At 35.4% G+C, this 20,159-nt stretch overlaps 1 protein-coding gene across 1 annotated transcript in view; it reads left to right on the top strand.

Moving 5' to 3' along the window:
• The first annotated feature begins 507 nt into the window (after window positions 1–507).
• The window catches only part of LOC111044582 (parathyroid hormone/parathyroid hormone-related peptide receptor), a 128,239-nt gene continuing 108,587 nt past the window's right edge, over window positions 508–20,159 (top strand). The window contains exons 1-2 of the mRNA XM_039436582.1: window positions 508–585; window positions 3,580–3,642. Coding sequence (XP_039292516.1) covers window positions 508–585; window positions 3,580–3,642 — 141 coding nt within the window. The remainder of the gene's footprint in view (window positions 586–3,579; window positions 3,643–20,159) is intronic.

Below are 20,159 nucleotides of genomic sequence, written 5' to 3'. Positions count from 1 at the left end.
TACTTCAGGCTGCAGTACGTCCCCAACTCTTTTCAAAATCTATTTGGAAGACACCTTGACAGCATGGAAAAGGAAATGTCAGGGAATGGGAATACCTATGAGGGAGGAGCATCTGTTCCACCTTTGCTTGCAGATGATCAAGTGGTCATAGCCCAGGATGAGGAAGATCTGAGTTACATGATGCGTAGGCTGAAGGAAGAATACAAGGAGGCGGGGCTCGAAATAAACCTAGACAAGACGGAGTACTTGCAACAAATAGTGAAGTCACGCAGAATCTCAAAGTAGACGATGACGTTGAAATTAAAGGCACAGATAAATTCAAATACTTGGGTTATACTATTGCGCAAAACGGGGGTACAGATGAAGAAATAAAGAGAAGGCTAGGGCAAACTAGAAGTTGTATAAGACAACTGCATCCCACAATCTGGAGTAGAGTATCCACAGAAAGACCAAACAGATGATATTCCATACAATAGTCAGAAGCATAATGACATATGGTGCAGAAGTATGGTGACGAACAAGCGAAGTAGGGGTAAGATTCTGCTGTGGAATGGAGTATTGGAGAAGGTGTTGCGGGGTCACCAGGTTGGATAGAGTAAGGAATGAAGAGATTAGGAACAGAATGAAAGTTCAATCGGATATAATGAAGTTCATTGAGGACAAGAGACTGATATGGTATGGGCACGTGAGAAGGGCTAGTGCAAGTAATGGATCGGAATTGTGACGGACTGGAGCCATTGGGTAGACGAAGCGAGGAGGCCAAGGCGATCTTGGCGAGACGAGGTGGACGATGCCATGGAGGCTAGAAATCTCACAGATGGGGAGTGGAATGACCGACAAACATGGAAAATCCGACTAAAAGAAGGAAGGCGGTGATTCACCGTAAAATCCTAATATATATATATATATATATGAGAAATTTGATTATGTCATTTGCTCCAGAAAAGGTAGACTTTTTGTTCAATTGAGATGACTACTACAGAAGGAATACAAAGATAAAATTCATTGTCAGAAAAGTGTTGATTCATTTTATGAGTATACTGATAGCTTCAAGTGAGATCTATGGGACTCACTTAATTGTTAGTTCTAATTATAGTGATTTTAACTGGTTGGATAAAATATTGAAGAGAAAAATAAGCAGAAATAATAAAGAGAATAGAAGAGAAGAAGAGGAGTAATAGAACAAGGAATGAAAGTGAATGATGAGAATAAAATTGAGAAACGACCAATCAGAGAAGCTTACAATCAGACAGCCTCAAAATCTTTCTCGCAATATGATTGGTCGCCCCACTCGCCTCGAACCGAACAGGCCACGCCTCCAGCCAATCACAGGCAAGCAGTACAGCAACGAGTTTCACTTCTATAGTTCTCTAGTTCGCTGATAGATTTCGTTGGTTTACTTGTAACTCATTTATCGAGACTAATGTATTTAATAGCACAATGATAAAATTCGAATGTTTGTCTTCTTCATACTTGAGAGGAAAAGCCACAGAAGAGAGGTGAAATGGAATTCAACTGTAATCATTGTTGTTTGAGAGCATTGTTGCTTTTCTTATGATGTCAGGCACTATGGAAGCTCCAACGTCTGTTACTGCATGAAAGCGGGAAGAAGAAGATGAAAATGAAGATGATGAAGAAGAAGAGAAAGGGAATGATGAGGAAGAAGAAGGAGAAGGAGGAGTGCAAGATAAGGAGAATATGGAGGAAGAGCAGGATAGTAGAGTGATGAGGAAATGGAGTAGGACTGGTAAAAGAGAGGAGAAGAAGTCGGAGAGGAGAAGGATGAGAAAGGGAAGAGAAGGAGGACTGGACAGACGATTGAAAAGATGAAGAGGAAAAATTGAAGCAAAATCTAAGATCCTTTCGAACTCAAAGGCTCATATTCCCGATAATGGTTGAAACTTGAAACACAGTTTGACTGAAGCTTCACTTGATAGTTTGAGAATACAGTCTAGACATGGAACCTCAAACTGAGTTCGAGACAGGATTGATCTGAACCAATTTCTACACTGTATTCCACGTCATATTAGCCTGAATATAAGCGATAGTAGGAAAATAATCCAATAATGATCACTACTTTCGAACAGTATCGTGTTTCAGGAAACTTATTATCAAGATAATGGTTATTGAAAATTAATGATGGCAGCTTATGATCGAGTCATGGAACTTTGAAACTCTAGTTTTGTAAGAATTAAAATGGATAGAATAAATGAGATGAAAATAAGACAACACGTTGTCAAATGATTATTGAAAATTAATGCTGGCAGCTTATTATCAAGTCATGGAACATTGAAACTCTAGTTTTGTATGAATTGAAATGGGTAAAATAAATGAGATGAGAATAAGACAACATATTGTCAAATTTGATTGAGGAATCAATGTGAATTTAATTGAAACTTTTCATATTATATGCAATTTTCAAGGCTTTTCTTGATAATGTGACACTAGTTGGAATGCTTTTCAAGTGGAAATTTATAGTTTAGTTAATATTCAGAAGTTTAGTAGTTTATTGGTTGGAATGGTAGTATTATTATTATTGAACAAAAATCCTAAATAAATGCTGCAAATCACCCCGAAGACCTCTGCTACTGCAGACATTGACAACAGGGCTAACAGCTAGATGGAAATTCGATGAGAACTACTATCCAAAAATTAGTTGCCAGCCCGGGAATCGAACCCGGTACCTCCCAATTGCCAGTCAGGAATGCTTGCCCTTACACCAAACTGACAATCTCTGGATAGCAGCGCTCTTTTTATTTGAAGCCATAGCGGCCAACTAGTTACAGATGGAATTAAATAGAGAATGCATTTAATTAGCATTTGAATAAATGCATTCTCTATTTAATTCCATCTGTAAATAGTAGTATTACTTAATGTGACACGTTTTTTGCCACGATGTGTGCCTATAATATTCTCAATTATGATTTTTACTCAAAAAAATCTCAACTACATAGTTTCCTAAAGTGGATAAACTAATTAAATCAAAACATCGAAAGCTGCGTACAGACTTGAGCACCACGAACACGCGTATTTCAATTTTTATCAGATTATTGATTATATCTGTTTTTGTATTTCATACAAATACAAATTCGATAGGTACAGATATAATACGCGTAGCATCAGTTACTGAAAAGTGAAATGCGCGTGCTCGTGTACTACCTTCGTAAACAAAGCCATAGTTCATCCGTGTGACGTCAGCACAGGTAGGGCTCCTACACCAATAAAAACACTAGCTGATATAGATCAGCTGAAATCAACGAATTTTTATTGGATTTGAATTAAATTTTCTTTGTAGGAGCCCTACTTGTGCTGACGTCACACGAATGCACTACGGCTTCGTTTACGGAGGTAGTGGCTCGTGGAGCTCCAAAGTCAGTACGCAGCTTTAGATCTTCATTTCTTGAGAATGGCAAGGTGACATCGCAGACAGCATTTTATTCCAAATGAAGATTCAGTAAAGTATCAATACTTCTAATAGTGAATCTATTTAGAATCATCAATTCATTCCATTTTCAGATGTCTCCGATGGAACATCATGGTGTCCCCCTGCTTGGGATGGTCTCCTTTGCTGGCCAATGACCCCCTGGAGGGGAGCTAGTATCCCTACCATGTCCAGAGTACTACAGGGACTTCGATCCACAGGTAAGATAATCCACTATTATATAGTGAGGTCCACGTTATAATGGAACGTTTTCTCGCTGAAAGCATACAAAATCAAATTGATTTAATATTCAAGGAATTTCATCTAGTGTGGAATTTCATCTACTGAGGTTCAAATTATAATAGCAGTGAAGGAAGATAGGAGAACAACATAACTGATTCTCTGCCTTGCCACTGCCTTCCATAGAGGATAGCTGATACTGCTGTATCTGATGTAATATCAACTGTTCATTCTTGTTTGAAACTATCAATTCTGTTTTATTTGTCAAGAAAATATATTTCTTGAAGTGATTGAATAATTAATTCTCATAGTTGAGGTAATAAATTTTGTTGATTGATTATACTTCTACATTGTTTGGAAACGATCTAGTGACGTTGCGGTGCTAGAAAAGGATAGCGCTATCTTTTTTCGAATGAAAGATAAGGATTTCAACAACAATTTTCTAATAATCTACAATCACTTTAATAATAATAATCTTTCATTTTCATTTTTAAATAAATCAGTTGAATTAATGAAATTAACGTTTTGGTAGAGAGTTAGTGGGCAGAATACTTTGAATATTCTTTTCAAAGAATGGACATTGATATGTCCAAAGCTCCGCCAATTTATGTAGATGCATAACAATATTATCTATTTTATCCATAGTTATTACAAATTGTTTTTTTTCATATTATATACAGCTCAATAATTATTTTCTCAATTTATATTTTGTAAATTCATCCATAATTTTGCTGTATTGTAAGCTATTGTATATATGCCAGGTGTATAAGCCAGTATAATATTGTAATCTACATAAATAAAGTACTCAATCAATCAATCACAATTAATTCTATTTGAAGTATGGCTGAAATTACAAAAATAAACTTCAATATACATGTTTTTATGGAACAAGAAACACTTCACTTAACAGAGATTTTATCTCATTGTCTTGGTGATAATGACAGAATTCACAGTATCACATATTTAAAGAGATGCACATGTATTTAAAAACAAATATAAAAGACTTATATAAAATTACGAATTAGAAACGAAAATAAAATAATATTATATTATCACTGTCAGTTAATAATATGAAAGTTTTTCTACTGCCAACACAGAATCGTTTCTATATTTAAAATAAGTTTAATAAAACTTTTATATTGAAAAGTGAGGATGGACATTCTCATGGAAGGCAAAATCTTTCACAGTTTCATGGAGAACTAGATAAAGGATACGAATATTGTACGATTGAACTTTGATAGGAGAAAAACGTGAGTTGAAATGAACACTATCAATGTGATGCATGTATTGCGAAATGATAGTCGAAGAAATCACATCACATCGAATCTTGTAGGATTTCATTTGATTCTAAACGAGTGCAGTGGCTGAAATTGGATGGATTCAACTGCGTATTATTGTGCAAAATCGAATGATATCTTACATCTGACATCATGTTATTCTTCTACTAAAAGTCAATGAACTTGGACAGGATATATCTGAGTTCAAATGATCAGTTTAGAATATACAAATCACAGTTGAAAATAAGTAATTAAATGAAAGAAAGGTGTGGGGCATGGAATAATAGAATACATAAAGGCTTGAAGGTACCTTTTAGAATCGAAACGGCTCAATATTTTCAAATCCACTGATCTATAAAAATAATTCAAAATATTTCTTTGGTCGTTACACCATTATCAATCTTCAGGAACTGACAGCTTGAAAATTAAGCGATATAAAAACACTTCATTTACATGGGCTACTTAGATTTTAAAGTTTTTGAAAAAAAGGGTTCTTCAAGATTTTTTTATTGTTTTATCAGAGTATAATTATATAGTATGGATGAAGCCCCACGATTGGCCATCAGCTGTTGAACAATGGAGTCTGAGCTCTACTGCTATTGGCCGATACCAACTCGCTCAAGTATTCCAAATAAGGTCATGAGAACTCTATTAAACAATAAGCGATGAAAAGAAACTTTGTAACTTACATTCCTAAGAATTGATTGTAATTTTCCTTTGTTGGTATCCTGATAGGGTACGGTATTTGATGGCTGAATTGCTGCTATAGCAACAGTTGAAAATTATCAATCATTCACTCCAGCGTTCTACTTCCAAACATCCTCAAATTTATCTCATTTCACAAACTAATCACACCCCTTCAAAATGATCAGAGAGAAATTTATGAAGTCCTTCAACCAAACTCTCACAATAATCCATTAGTCTTTGTAGCTCTTCTATAACAAAAAGTTCCTGAACATTCAGTTGCATAGAGCTCTTCGAACTAATATTATTTCAGTTCTGGAAACAGCAAACTAAGTTAGTAGTGAGGTATTTTGGGTGGTAGTAGTTAGTCTTACTATTTGATCAATAGATGGGGACAATAAATTAATGTTAATTGTAGGATTGTTAGTCCACTCCTAATCAAGTCTTTGAACTTCTGCTGAGAGCGGAACGGGAGTTGAACAGGGGATTCTGGGAACTTGGGGATATGAATTGACCACTTCAATTTCAAATCCTATGAGAACACCTTCAACTAGGACTTGAACCAAAGTGAAAAAATGAACTTGTAAAGTCAACAGCTTGAGCTTAGACTTGAATTCAAGTTACACTTCACCTTAAGCCAGTTATACATAAATCGACTTTTGCAGTCCTAATGAATTCTATCAGATTAAATGGAACCTGACATACATAATATGTTTAATCTAATTAACATTTATGTTTTAATTTTTATAGTATTCCAATTTGTGATGTAATTGTTTTTGATTAATAAATTTTATTTTATTTGATTTGTAGCAGAAGTTATGAGGATGGCAAAAAATCGTACGACCAAAAATCTATGTTTGTGGGTGTGTGTGTGTGGTGTGTGTGTGTGTGGTGTGTGTGTGTGTGTTGTGTGTGTGTGTGTGTGTGTAGCCAAGCCTTAGGGCCGGTTTCCGAGCTCGGGATTTAGGTAAGTTCTAGACTTTAAACAGCTGGAGTCAGAAAATTGGCTTTCCAAAACGGGGCGTAGTAGCAGTAAAAAATAATTGCATCAAAATTAATCTTTATCTTTTCATTTCTCTAATTGGAAACGTTTTCCCTTGATGGAATGAAACATTCCTAAATCATTCGAAATAGCTGGAACTTTACACTATATTCTCTTTATTTTATTTTGAGTTCACTTTTCTAGTTTTTCGAAATTTAATTTAAACGTGACTTTGACTATACGTGACGAGACTTAAGGCCCCGTTTCGGAAAGCCAATTTTCTGACTCCAGCTGTTTAAAGTCTAGAACTTAGCTAAATCCCGAGCTCGGAAACCGGCTCTTAATGTTTTTGAAGCTCCACTGATGTCATGATTTTTTTTTTAGGTTGAAGTAAATTAATTTATTCATTCATTACAGCCTGACTGTGAATTCAATCTTGACTTGGACTTGAATGGTGAATTACCACTCTATTTGAACAAAAAACAAGCTGACTCTAATTTCAAAATGAATTCTTTACTGTAGTCTTCAACATGAGGAAAAATAAATGAAAATTTTCTGCTACAACAATTTGATGATGTGTCAAAATACATTCTTCCTGTTCACTTCTCATCTAACTCAATCTTTTTCGGATAGATTTGTTTTATAGAGCTCGTTCAATGTAATGATGATCCATGCCAATATCAACAATTTTGTGCTACAACAATTTGATGATGTGTCAAAATACATTCTTCCTGTTCACTTCTCATCTAACTCAATCTTTTTCGGATAGATTTGTTTTATAGAGCTCGTTCAATGTAATGATGATCCATGCCAATATATGTGATGCCATATTAAGTTTATCGTTATTACAATCTATCAAAATATTCAATTACTCACTTATTTAATAATTAATCAACCCTCGATTATGATTATTCTGTGAGTTGAATTATTTCTCTTCAATTGTACTGTAGCATACATTTTATATATACAAATAGATTATCCCAATAGTTGGAAGAGGAACAAGATCCTTTCAAACCACTGTTGATTGTTCATGAATCAATTCTATAACAATATATAGTATGTATTTTTTCTCATCCACATAGTTCAAATATCCAAGTAAAAATTCATGAAAATCAAATTTATTCTCATGGAAATACTTTTTAAACCATTATTCTTTGTGAAGAGGAAAATTCAAATTACTAGAAGAGAACTGAGCTGTGACTGATATGTTTTTCAAAATAAATTCCAGATCTCGAATGAGAGAGCTTTCCTTTGTCCAAACTTTGTCACAAAAATCAAATTAAAAACTCATTCTCTCGTATTCTCACTGGAATAGCATCCTCTACGATGAATACCTTCGATCATGTCAAACAAATCAATTTGTTTACTCTTCACCAACTCTCAACCCACGGTTGATAAATGATGGATATTGTGAAACGCATCCAATTGAATAAATGAACATCAATATATTTTACTTTGGCAGAAAAAACAAAGCTTATTCACATTGTTGACAAATACCTGGTTATTTTAGATATGAGCGGACAGGAAGGACACTAATTTTTCCCTGTTAGCTTCTCCAATAAAAATGAAGCCACCTGCAGCTTTCCATTCCAAGTCAGTGAACTATTCGAAAGATATCGTTAGTAAACGCTTATTTTGACATGAATTTGAACATTACCTGGAAAATATTGTTGTTTAGTACACTCTTTACAGCTTTTTCAAGATTTATTGGAGCTAAAATGGATATTAAGGTAAAATAAAGATAATATAAGGGTAATGTATAGTTAGGCCTAATATGAATGAATATACATGCAATATAATATTGCTATTATGCATATTATGCACAAACAAAGGATGGATAAACAAGTATATGAATGCATTCATAAAGTTTGAGCTACAGGAAGTAAACCAAACAGGCAGATAATAAACATTAAAGTTGTGTTGTGCGTGATGATGTACTTTTCCATAATGTCTACACAACCACTTTTTACAACTTTTTACCACTTTTCAAAGAGTGATTGACAACATCCATTTTGTGTACCAATTCAGGTAGATATATATTCATTCTGTAACACATAATATGAAGGATATGCAATACGTATAGCTATAAAATTGAGTATATAAATCTTAGAGGACAATCAGAACTACACTATGTACTTTTTCTTATCCTTCTTATATGACGCTACAGCCCATGGTGAGCCCTGTTCTCCGCAACTATCAACTCCCTACTATCTCTATACTATGTCTCCACTACACTATTTATAGCACCACAATATAATATACAGGACTGCAATCATTGGATATAGGTCTACACTATATACAGAACTAAGCCTACAATATATACAGGAATGATCATTAATTAGTTGAACAATAGCAGTAAGAGTTTCTAATGAGAAATTCAATGTTCAATTTTTCAAGTAGTATTCTAGGATAGAGAAAATAAGCTCATCAGTCTTCAGACTGGATGGCTATAGTATTAAGCTATTAACCAATAGAAAATAGACTGTATGGCTATGGGAAAATGTCTATTTTGTAGGAAATTGTCGATATTCCTATATCTATAGGAAATGTCTATTGGAAATTAACCAATAGACTGGATGGCTATAGTATTAACCAATGAAAAAAACTTGATCATTAGATATAGGACTCCACTGCGACACATGACTATACTGTGAGGATCTTTACTTACGTGAAATGTAATAGGGTAGACTCTACAGTATGTGTTGTAGGATTTAGAAGGATATATCTTAATTTATGTGACTATATACTGAGGAAAATTGCGGAAAAAGGTTAATGTAGTGAGCGAAGTGGCTTTTCCGGGGATGAAAATTGTATTGATGTGACATTTTCAGGACTAACGCGACTATATTGAGCCCGCTCCAGAGTTTGTGACCATCCTTCCACCGCACAAGATTGTGTTCTGTTTTATCCAGTGACCCTGTTTTCTGCCTCTAAATTGCTCTTGTAAATTAGTTGTCCACTAAAAATGGTTATTTTGTGAGTTAGTTGTATCAAGGGCTAATTTGCTTCATGTCTATGAAGTTTTTGTTGAGGGCAGCTTTGTATGCTGACATATGGCAGTGTTTTTCGTTGTGCTAATGAAAACAAAAAAAATATACCTTAAGGTGCATTTTCGTTTGTGCGTAAACTTCCGCAGTCGACGACGACAAGCATTGTTGACATTCATATTGTCCAAATTTCAAGTGTGCTAAAACAGCTGATCAAATATCTTTTCATTATTTGTGTCTATTATTCAAGAATCAAAACATTTTTAAGAAGATCAACATTATTGTCATAAGTATAAAAAAGTATAAGCTCAACCTCCCCCATTAAAAAATAATTGAACATAATCTGTTAGGTTACTTAGAAAAATTGAAATCCACCCAATCTGAGATCCTCACCCTGTCGTGGTCAACGACGGAATTTACGCACAAACGAAAACCCAGCTTAAGTGAGAGACGAGATTCAGTTGACGAGTAACCGAGTACAATATAAATCATTGTAAACACATGTGATTCAATACACAGAAATAAGAATAAGATGCAATAATAGTTATTTGTGCAACTAGTGCGCAAAGTGACACTCTGCTGCACCGAAAGAAACGTTTACGCACAAGCCGTAGGCGAGTGCGGAATGGTTTCTTGAGTAGCCTACAGTAGAGGAACTTTGCGCACGTATTTCACATTGAATTTTTCCTACAGTTACCATTGAATATGAAAAGTGAGTAATTATGGGTAGAATGTCCTGAAATCCATCCAATGTTTGTCTGTATGATTTTGTAATTACTAACAAATTTAATTTTAAAATTGATAATTCAATGAAAAATTGTTTTTTCTTAATTTTAAAATTTTCAAATCTCAATATTTTTTGAATTTTTAAATTTTATAATTCTTTATTTATAAATTATCAAATTTGTAAATTATTTTTTTATATTTCTAAATTATCACATTTTTAATTTTAATAATTTATTAATTAGTTTTAAATATTTATTTTGTCAAATTATATGAATAATTTTCATTGCGTTGTCATGCTACAAATCTGGAGTACACAAAGTATTACTTTGCACACTAGTGGGGAAAAGTGATTCTTTGCGGCCTGCAATTAGTGCAGAGATTAATGGTCACATTATTTTACAAAGGCGAGGTTCTAGAACTATCTGTAGGAAAAAAATTTTGAGCTTCCATAACTAAATCACTCATTATACTGGAGAATTATTATTATTGTTATTGGGAAACTAGAAACATGTGACAATAAAAGCTTTTTGTTGTACAAGTTTTACATGTAGAATAAAGAGACTAGATATTGTTGAGCCACAGATATATTAGAAATCGAGTTATCGGTTCGAGTTATTATAAATCTCTGGTACTGAATCTAAAGTAAAGAGCAGCAGTATTCATTCTAACTTCATAGTCAAGTTCCAAAGATCATATTTATTTCTATCAATAAATCACCACTAATGCATTGTTATTTGCTGATGATTTCTGGATAGTGCAGGACAATGAAAATGACCTCCAAAGATCAGTCCATATCCTCAATTAAATAGGTCAGAAATATAATTTAAAAATATCAACTAAGAAAACAAAAATTATGGCATTCAGAGGCAAATATCCGGTCAGATCGAAAATTGTTATCAATAATACAGTGTTGGAACAAGTTTCTCAATATGCATATCTAGGAAGTGACATTAGTTACAAAGATGAATTAGATATTGAGAAGAAAATAGGAAAGTTCCAAATGATATGTGGAAATATCAGCAGGACTTTGGGTAAAAAAGCTAGAACAGATACAATTATGAAATTTTATAAGGTAATGGCCGCTCCAGCCCTCCTCTATGGTAGTGAATCATGGGCTACTACAAAGCCACTTGAAAGTAGAGTGCAGGCAGCCGAGATGAGATTTCTCCAAAGAACCAAGGGATGTGACAGAAGAGATCATTTCAGGAATGAAGATATTAGGAAAGAATTGAAAATCTGCAGCATGAATGAAAGAGTTACGGAGAATCGGCATCAATGGAGGGAGCATGTTCAAAGAATGTCAGCTGAAAGAATACCATCTAAAGTCTATAATTATCAGCCAGTAGGCAAAAGAGATGTTGGCAGACCACGCAAGCGGTGGCAATAATGGGATTTTTTATGATTATTTGAATAATTGGCTAGATGTGAGTCGGAGCAGGTTAAAGCCTAATCCTTGTTTGTAAGAAGAAGAAGAGACATCACCACTAATCTAGTTTTATCATGAATTTGTTAGTCATTATATTTGTTACAGAATTTTCTTATTCCAATGGTTTTCCATTTTTTTGTAACATTTGTCTATCGATTTTGTAAAAATTCACTATTTAATAATCTTTCATTTCTGTGATTGCTTTTTGAAACGCAATTTTGTAACAATTGTATGAACCGCTAATTGTGGAGGGGCTTGTCTGACGTTCATCTTGTCAGAGGGTCAATGACAGACGTTCACCTTGACAGGTCACGACTTCCACCAATAACGGTGTTCGGCCGTCACTATCCGAAACTGGTAACATATTTTTTATAAATCTGTGGTTTGACAATATCTGGTATTTAGTAATTTTATTCAGTATGGGCTTCAAGACATGATTGTGGTGTATGATTTTATTGTTCTTCATTGATTAAATAAAGACATTTTCTATTCTATTTTGTATGGATAACTACCAGAATATCACCTTCACAACTACTCAGAAAATATTTTTTCCCAATCACTTTCACTTGTCTTCTTGAATCTTATTTTGTACTGAGAGTAAATTTTGTTATCATGGCGAGTCTGTTGTTTAAGCCGCCATTTTGTAACACCGATGAGTGGGAGGAGACTGTCTAGCTGGGCCAATGACAGGCGTTCATGCCCTTGACCAATAGAAGTACTCGCCTACTAGTATAAATTCTGCTGCTCCTGTATTTAGTTTTAGTTTATCAAAGATTGACTATGGTATAATAACCGAATCCGTTTTTTCTAAGTATCAATAAATCTGTGGTTTTTTGACAATTTCTTAGTCTTTCTCATTTAATATTGACATAGACTAAGTCAACAGTAGGTTAGATATGTGATGTTAGTTGAAGCTTTCAACTGTTGCGTTGGTAAGAGAGTATTTAACTTCCAACTAGCTGTAAGAGAGAATTTAGCACTTGCGACCGTAGTCGCATGGTCGCATGTGACCGTAGTCATATTCACTTTCTGAACATTAACCGTTTTGAACATTAACATGGACTCAAATAATAACCCAACTCAAACCACTAAATATATAACTCAAACAACACTGGGTGAATATAATAACTGTTGTATAAATTAGAATTGGAACCGTTTTGAACTAGAGCCTGTGGTACTTTTCTGGAAGTTGTGTAATTGTGAATGATTCAATGAATGGATAAGTGAGTTTCTTGAGAAGTAATTAGGAAGCCATGTAACCTGATTTTACTTTCCTTGCCCTATTACCATAGGTAAGGAAAGTATTGCTTTCCAAAAAAATCAAGGTACCCTAATTTCATGTTTTCTATACGTTTCAAGGTCCCCTGAGTCCAAAAATTGATTTTTGGGTGTTGGTCTGTGTGTGTGTGTGTGTATGTCTGTGAACACGATAACTCCATTCCCAATTAACCGATTGACTTGAAATTTTAAACTTAAGGTCCTTATACCATGAGGATCCGACAATAAGAAATTCAATAAAATCCAATTTAAGATGGCGGAAAAAATGGCGGATAATTACTAAAAATCTGGTGTGGTGCACTCACACAACTTTCCTTGCTCATTGAACTATAAGCCTCATTATCAAACGAGAATAATTTAGGGGAATAACATAATGACGATTGACGGCAACATATTTGCAACTACGATCAGACTACTGTATATGTGTATATACAATTGTTTTCAGAGTACTTTTTCCTTTATGTAAATTGTAAAATTCGATGATTTTTTTTGAAATTCGTCAAAACAGCTGTTCTACGGATGAAATATCTTGACTATGACTGTGTTATTTGTATAAACTGATCTACCTACCCACGGTATATGGGAGAAGAAAAAGTAAAAACCGTGTACCAACCTACCTCATGCACGAGAAGGAGGTTACAAAGTCCATTTCTCAAGGATTGGGTGGACGCCTCATTAGTACCCCAGGATAAAGACTCATGTCAGTTGATAGAGCTAATAAATAACTATACAGGGTATGGATTTCAAAAAATTCGTTAGAGCCGTTTTTGAGAAAATCGTGGAAAAAATGGTTTTTTAGTAACTGTCATTTTTCTCAAGAATATTACGAAGCTCCTGCAATTTTCTCATAAATAAGACTCATGTCAGTTGATAGAGCTTATAAATAGCTATCCATGGTATGAATTTGAAGAAAATCGTTGGAGCCGTTTTTGAGAAAACCGTGAAAAACATGGCTTTTTAGTCATTATTCGCCATTTTTCTCAAGAATATTACGGAGCTCCTGAAATTTTTCCTGAAATGAGACTTATGCCAGTTGATAGGGCTTATAAATAGCTATCCATGGTATAAATTTTAAGAAAATCGTTAGAGCCATTTTCGAGAAAAACGTGAAAAACATGGTTTTTTAGTAATTATCCGCCATTTTTTCCGCCATCTTGAATTGAATTTCTTATTGTCAGGTCCTCAGGGTATAAGGACCTTGAGTTTAAAATTTCAAGTCAATCGGTTAATTAGGAATAGAGTTATCGTGTTCACAGACATACACACACACACACACACACACACACACACACACACACACACACCACACACACCACACACACACACACACACACAACACACACACACACACACACACACACACACACACACACACACCACACACACACACACACACACACACACACACACACACACACACCACACACACACCACACACACACACACACACACAACACACACACACACACACAACCACACACACACACACACACACCACACACACACACACACATACATACATACATACACACACACACACACACACACACACATACACACACAGACCAATACCCAAAAATCATGTTTTTGGACTCAGGGGACCTTGAAACGTATAGAAAACTTGAAATTGGGGTACCTTCATTTTTTTTGGAAAGCAATACTTTCCTTACCTATGGTAGTAGGGCAAGGAAAGTAAAAAACCATGTTTTCACGTTTTTCTCGAAAACGGCTCTAACGATTTTCTTCAAATTTATACCATGGATAGCTATTTATAAGCCCTATCAACTGGCATAAGTCTCATTTCAGGTCTCATTTATAAGCCCTATCAACTGACATGAGTCTCATTTCTGGGAAAATTTCAGGAGCTCCGTAATATTCTTGGGACAAATGGCGGATAATGACTAAAAATCCATGTTTTTCACGGTTTTCTCAAAAACGGCCCTAACGATTTTCTTCAAATTCATACCATGGATAGATATTCATAAGCACTATCAACTGGCATGAGTCTCATTTCTGGGAAAATTCCATGAGCTCTGTAATATTCTTGAGAAAAATGGCGGATAATGACTAAAAAACCATGTTTTTCACGGTTTTCTCGAAAACGGCTTTAACGATTTTCTTCAAATTTAAACCATGGATAGCTATTCATAAGCCCTATCAAATGACATGAGTTTTTTCCTGGGAAAATTGCAGGATTGATAATTATCATTATCTACCAATGTTATTACATTAGTGTCATTTGAATTGTAAATAAATAAATATTGCAAATTTTTGATTGATTTATAGAGCATTCTGTTTTAGCCTTTAGCTGTGTTGGTTATAGTCATAGGAAATTATGACCTTTTCACTTGAAATGCATATAATAATTCAATGATGCATGCAATCATAAGGGAAGCATCTCGAATGATTCTTCAGAAACTTGAGAGACTTACATTCTAATCCAATTCAGACTCACTGTTGAATTATGGATCCAATCAAAGCTAAATCCATGAGCATATCAAATCGCCAGATGAATCAATTGGAAGGATTAATCGTTGGAGTTCAAATGCAGCAAAATTTTCAATGAGATCTCTGATATTAATAATGCCTCATTAAAGGCTGTGAAATGATGGTGATATAATTTGAACATCTAGATTGAATGAGTTAGTCGAATGAAATTTGCCCATTCTCTTTGTAATGGAGCAGCCAAATTAATTAGGTATTAACGGATCCTGGTATCTAATTAGGGTGGCTATGAGGGTAGAACTTAAACACGGATTAGTATCTACATATGAAACTTCTGATAGAATTTCAGAACAAAGGGATTTTTTGAAAGGTTTCTACACTGGAGGAAACAGAACTTTGAAAACTTTTATTATTCACTGGGTTTTATGATCTTCCAATGCTCATTCCTGATTGGTTGATCCGCTATAATCTTTCCTCTTGATCTCTTTCTTTCTCGTTTCATTAAATGATGATTTCCTTGTCTACTGGGATGAAAGATTAACCTTCCAATTAGCTCTCCCATAATATTTTAAACTTCTCAATTAGGTAATTTGCCTGGAAAATATCCTGAGCAATCAGCTTTCTCGGTAATTTGTTGAGATTCCAAAGAGGTACTGTTTCTATGACCAGAACTTAACTCTTTCGATTTCTTCCATTCACACCTGTTACCTTCTCTTTTTTCCCGCCTCATTTTTCAATCGCTAGTCTAATTCTCAGCCATACTACTTCTTGGTTTCGGAAACTTTGTTTCTTTGAAATTACTGGGTGATTTTGGTTTTTTGAAATCGCCAATTCTTTAAGAATGACATTGTATAATATATAGTAATTGGAAATTAGTTATAGTATGCTCTTCCTACTGAAACTCACAGAACTTTCATTTCTTCCTAGCATCTCAGAGATTTTTCTTCAAATCATCATTAATACATAATAACCTATATTTGATAATAAGTACTGTCAGCATGAGTTGACTCTTGATTTATTTGAAACTTATTCAAATCAACATACAATTAACTGTTAAGCCTAACTAAACTTTTAATTTTATTCAAATTAACTGTTATTCAATTTGAACATACGAACAATTCCCTCGTTTAGTAACACTAAAACTATAGTGAGGTCCACGTTATAATGACAATATTTTATAAAAATTGCTGTTTCTATCCTTGTCTATCTTCCGATGAAGCAGATGGTGCTATTCTAGCTTTACGACGTTGCCAGATCGTGTTTTAACAATGTAGAAATATTATTAATCAACAAAATAATCAATCTTGATCATAATCGTTCAATATTTAATCATTGAAGAACATATTTTCTTCGTGAATAGAATACTATTAATTATTTAAAACAAGAATGAACAGTCAATATTACATTGGATTTAACGGTATCATTCATCCTCCTTAGAAGGCAGCGACATGGCAGATAATCGGCAACATTGCTCTCATATTCCACTGCCATTATAACGTGGACCTCAATATGAATGTAATTCCTTGAAAAATAACCAATTTGATCCCGCAGGCGTTGAAGCTTCCTACAAGAAAACGTTTCAAATTTTCCAAGAGTTGTTGACAGAAGAAACTGCCACATTGTTCGATTAGAGCGTGTTGTCTTAGCTAATGGATAATATTGGGGTTGTAAGTGGGGGGGGGTAAGTTGGGGGATCCCGGAAGGCAAGATCAAATCTTCCACTGACATGTTTACTTACATGTTGTAGCCTACAGTGTGGCTGGCAGAGTTTTAGAACAAACACCCACGAAATCTCCTGTTATATCTCAGAGATGTTCGTTTTTGGAGGTGTTCTGAGAAACCTTGAGCCTAGAAAACCTTTCAATCCAATTTTTCTAACAATTGGCAAGTTGGAAGGTATATCTGTGAGATGTTCCATTCTGATGGTGTTTGAAGTGCCTTGGCAATCATCAAACTCATATTTCTCATACAAGCTCTGTGACCTTCCTAGACGGCATCGTTAACCTTTCTACAGATTGAAATAAATTAGAAATTGCATTTGTTTGAATGCTAATAATTAAATAATAATTATTAAACGAGAATCTTAATTACATGATGTAAATCACCCCTAATTCATTAATTATCATTCGAACAAATGCAATTTCTCATTTATTTCCATCTGTAGAAAGGTTAACAATGCCGTCTAGGAAGGTCACAGTGCTTGTAAGAAAAATCTGGTGTGGCGCACTCACACAACTTTCCTTGCCGTTATTAGTTTGTCCTATTCCACCCTCTAGGTTTCCTAATAATTGCGAAGTATTGCTACGACGCGGACTAGCTACAGTCGGAAATGGGTCGGGGTCAGTAGCCGTACTGACAGGTGGAGATACCGGACCTACACTTCTCCCTCTATCCTGATTCTTTACCCTCTGCTTCTTTCGCGAGATTTCTACTTTCAGGGGTAGAGTGTTTGCCCGTGGCGTTACTGGCCGATTCGGCCCTCGGCCTTTGGGATACAGGGTGGGTTTTAAGGGATATTAAGATAACCCTACACAAGGAGACGGATCTGACTATCAGATCCCTACCAATAATTCTATTTATAAAGGTAGTACGCAATCTGGACCAACTGCGAATTGACGGCGAGCAAGCTGTACCTGCAAGCCCGAGATGTGGTTTTTCTATGGGGTTTAAGGTGAGAGCTATGGGGTAAAGGTATGACGGAACTATGGAGTTATTAGTAGTATTTAAGATGTAGTTAAATAGGGCACGGTATAGGGTGTAAGCTATAGAGAATAGGGTGCAGGGTATGAGGTATACGGTATAGGGTATAGGGAACAGAGAATCAATAATAAGATTATTATTCTCTACAGCAAATAAATATCTGCTCAATAATTCGCAATCTGAGAATTGCGCTCTAGCTCTCAGCAGGCTGGACCTGCTAGCTAAATACAGTATATCAATTTCAATTATGTGGTAATCGAAATTTAGAGAATAAGGTTTGAGGTGTGGGATTTCTGAATCGCGAGCCTGCAGCTGCGAAAGGATTTTCAGCAATTCTGAAACTGCTAAACAGGATTCCCGCGCTAATCTGATGACTGCGCGCCGGTTATTAAGGGCCAATCTGTGACTGCCCTTAAGGGTATGGGAATCACTCTCAATCGTCCGAAACGCTTTTAAATTAATAGTCAGCATGTCGACTATTATGAGAGGATAGAAAAGATTTTTCACAGACACAGTCTGTAGAATAATATCGGGAAGACAACAGTCTGTCGTTGTCAGGGTAGGAAAGGATTCTTCCAGGATTTTCCACCAGGAAAATATCGAGTCAGAGACTCCTAATTCAGGAAAAGATTTCAATAGACTTTTCCAAGTAATTGCCAGTCTAAGGACTACCACAAGATCGATCTCTAATTTGCAACTGAGATCACGGGAAAATTCGTGAATTTTCCACAGGGAAAACCAGCAAATAATATTTGCTATTAAAGAAGACAGGTTTCTAAGAATTTTAGAAAGGATTTGCGGGTCTGAAAACCCGCGACTAGGACGATCTCGAATCTGGAACTGAGATCAGGAAGGATTTTAACACAGGAAGAATTAAGAGAAAGAAAGAGAAAGGATGCCGCAGTCTAGAAACTTCGGCGAGGAAGTCCTCAAGCTGTACCTGAGAGCTAGAAGGATTTTAGAATAGGGAAAGTGAAGAGAAAGAAAGAGAATGGACGTCGCAGTCTACCAACTTCGACAAGGACGAACTCAAGCTGTACCTGAGTTCTCTAGGAAATGATTGGACTTTTCCTACTAGGTATTACAGCAAGTCAGAAACTGCTAAGCGAATTTAAAATACAGGGCCACTCTATAGTATGAAAACTAAGCGAGGAAAATTTACCATAAATGATAATAATCTCTCTACAAGGATAAAAATTAATCGAGAAAACTATTCTCAAAAGGAACAGGGATTTTCCCACAAGAATAAAAATTAATTGAGTAAAACTATTCTCAAAAAGGACAGGGATTTCCCTACAAGAATAAAAATTCAATGGAGAAAAATTACTCTTTAAACTAAAGGCCACCTTACTACAGAGAAGGAAAAATATACGGACTACCAGTCCTGACATACAATTACCTGAATCGACGTTGATACTGATACAGAGAATAGCGAACCGATTCCCACTTCCTGTATTATAAGTTAATTAAAACGTCATGAAGCGACAGAGTCGAGACTTATGAATTAAGTACTCAAAAATAATCTGCTATAAGAGCCTAGCTAAATTTCCCACTCAACTATTTGTAGCACAAACTTGAGATCCCTTACAGGTTTCAAAACCAAGGATAACTCGTTCACCCCCAGTGATACGAATTTAGGAAAAATAACCGACAAGAAAGAAAATCCCCCAGGAAGTTCTATCTTCAAATACAGTCGGCAATTCGACATACAATATTCCATTCACTAAAATACAGAATAGAATATTAACCCTCTAGTACACCACTATTAGGAGCGCCGCTCGGAACGCAGCCGTACACGAACCCGTTCACCGAACGACTGCCTCTCTCCCAGGTCTTCTTGAAGCTGCACCGGGTCGCTGAAAATAAGGAGGCCGGGGGAAAAGAGCTTCCCGACCAATGAGAGTCTGAAAAGACGATCACGCCACTGGTCATGTGACAGGGTTTGACTCAGCTGCTCCTGATGCTAAGGGTGCAGCTAATGATGACAATGATA

The sequence above is a fragment of the Nilaparvata lugens genome, chromosome 10, assembly GCF_014356525.2.
Source record: "Nilaparvata lugens isolate BPH chromosome 10, ASM1435652v1, whole genome shotgun sequence".
Classification (NCBI taxonomy): domain Eukaryota; kingdom Metazoa; phylum Arthropoda; class Insecta; order Hemiptera; family Delphacidae; genus Nilaparvata; species Nilaparvata lugens.
Note: the sequence above shows the minus strand (reverse complement) of the source record. Positions and strands in the feature narration are given on the sequence as shown.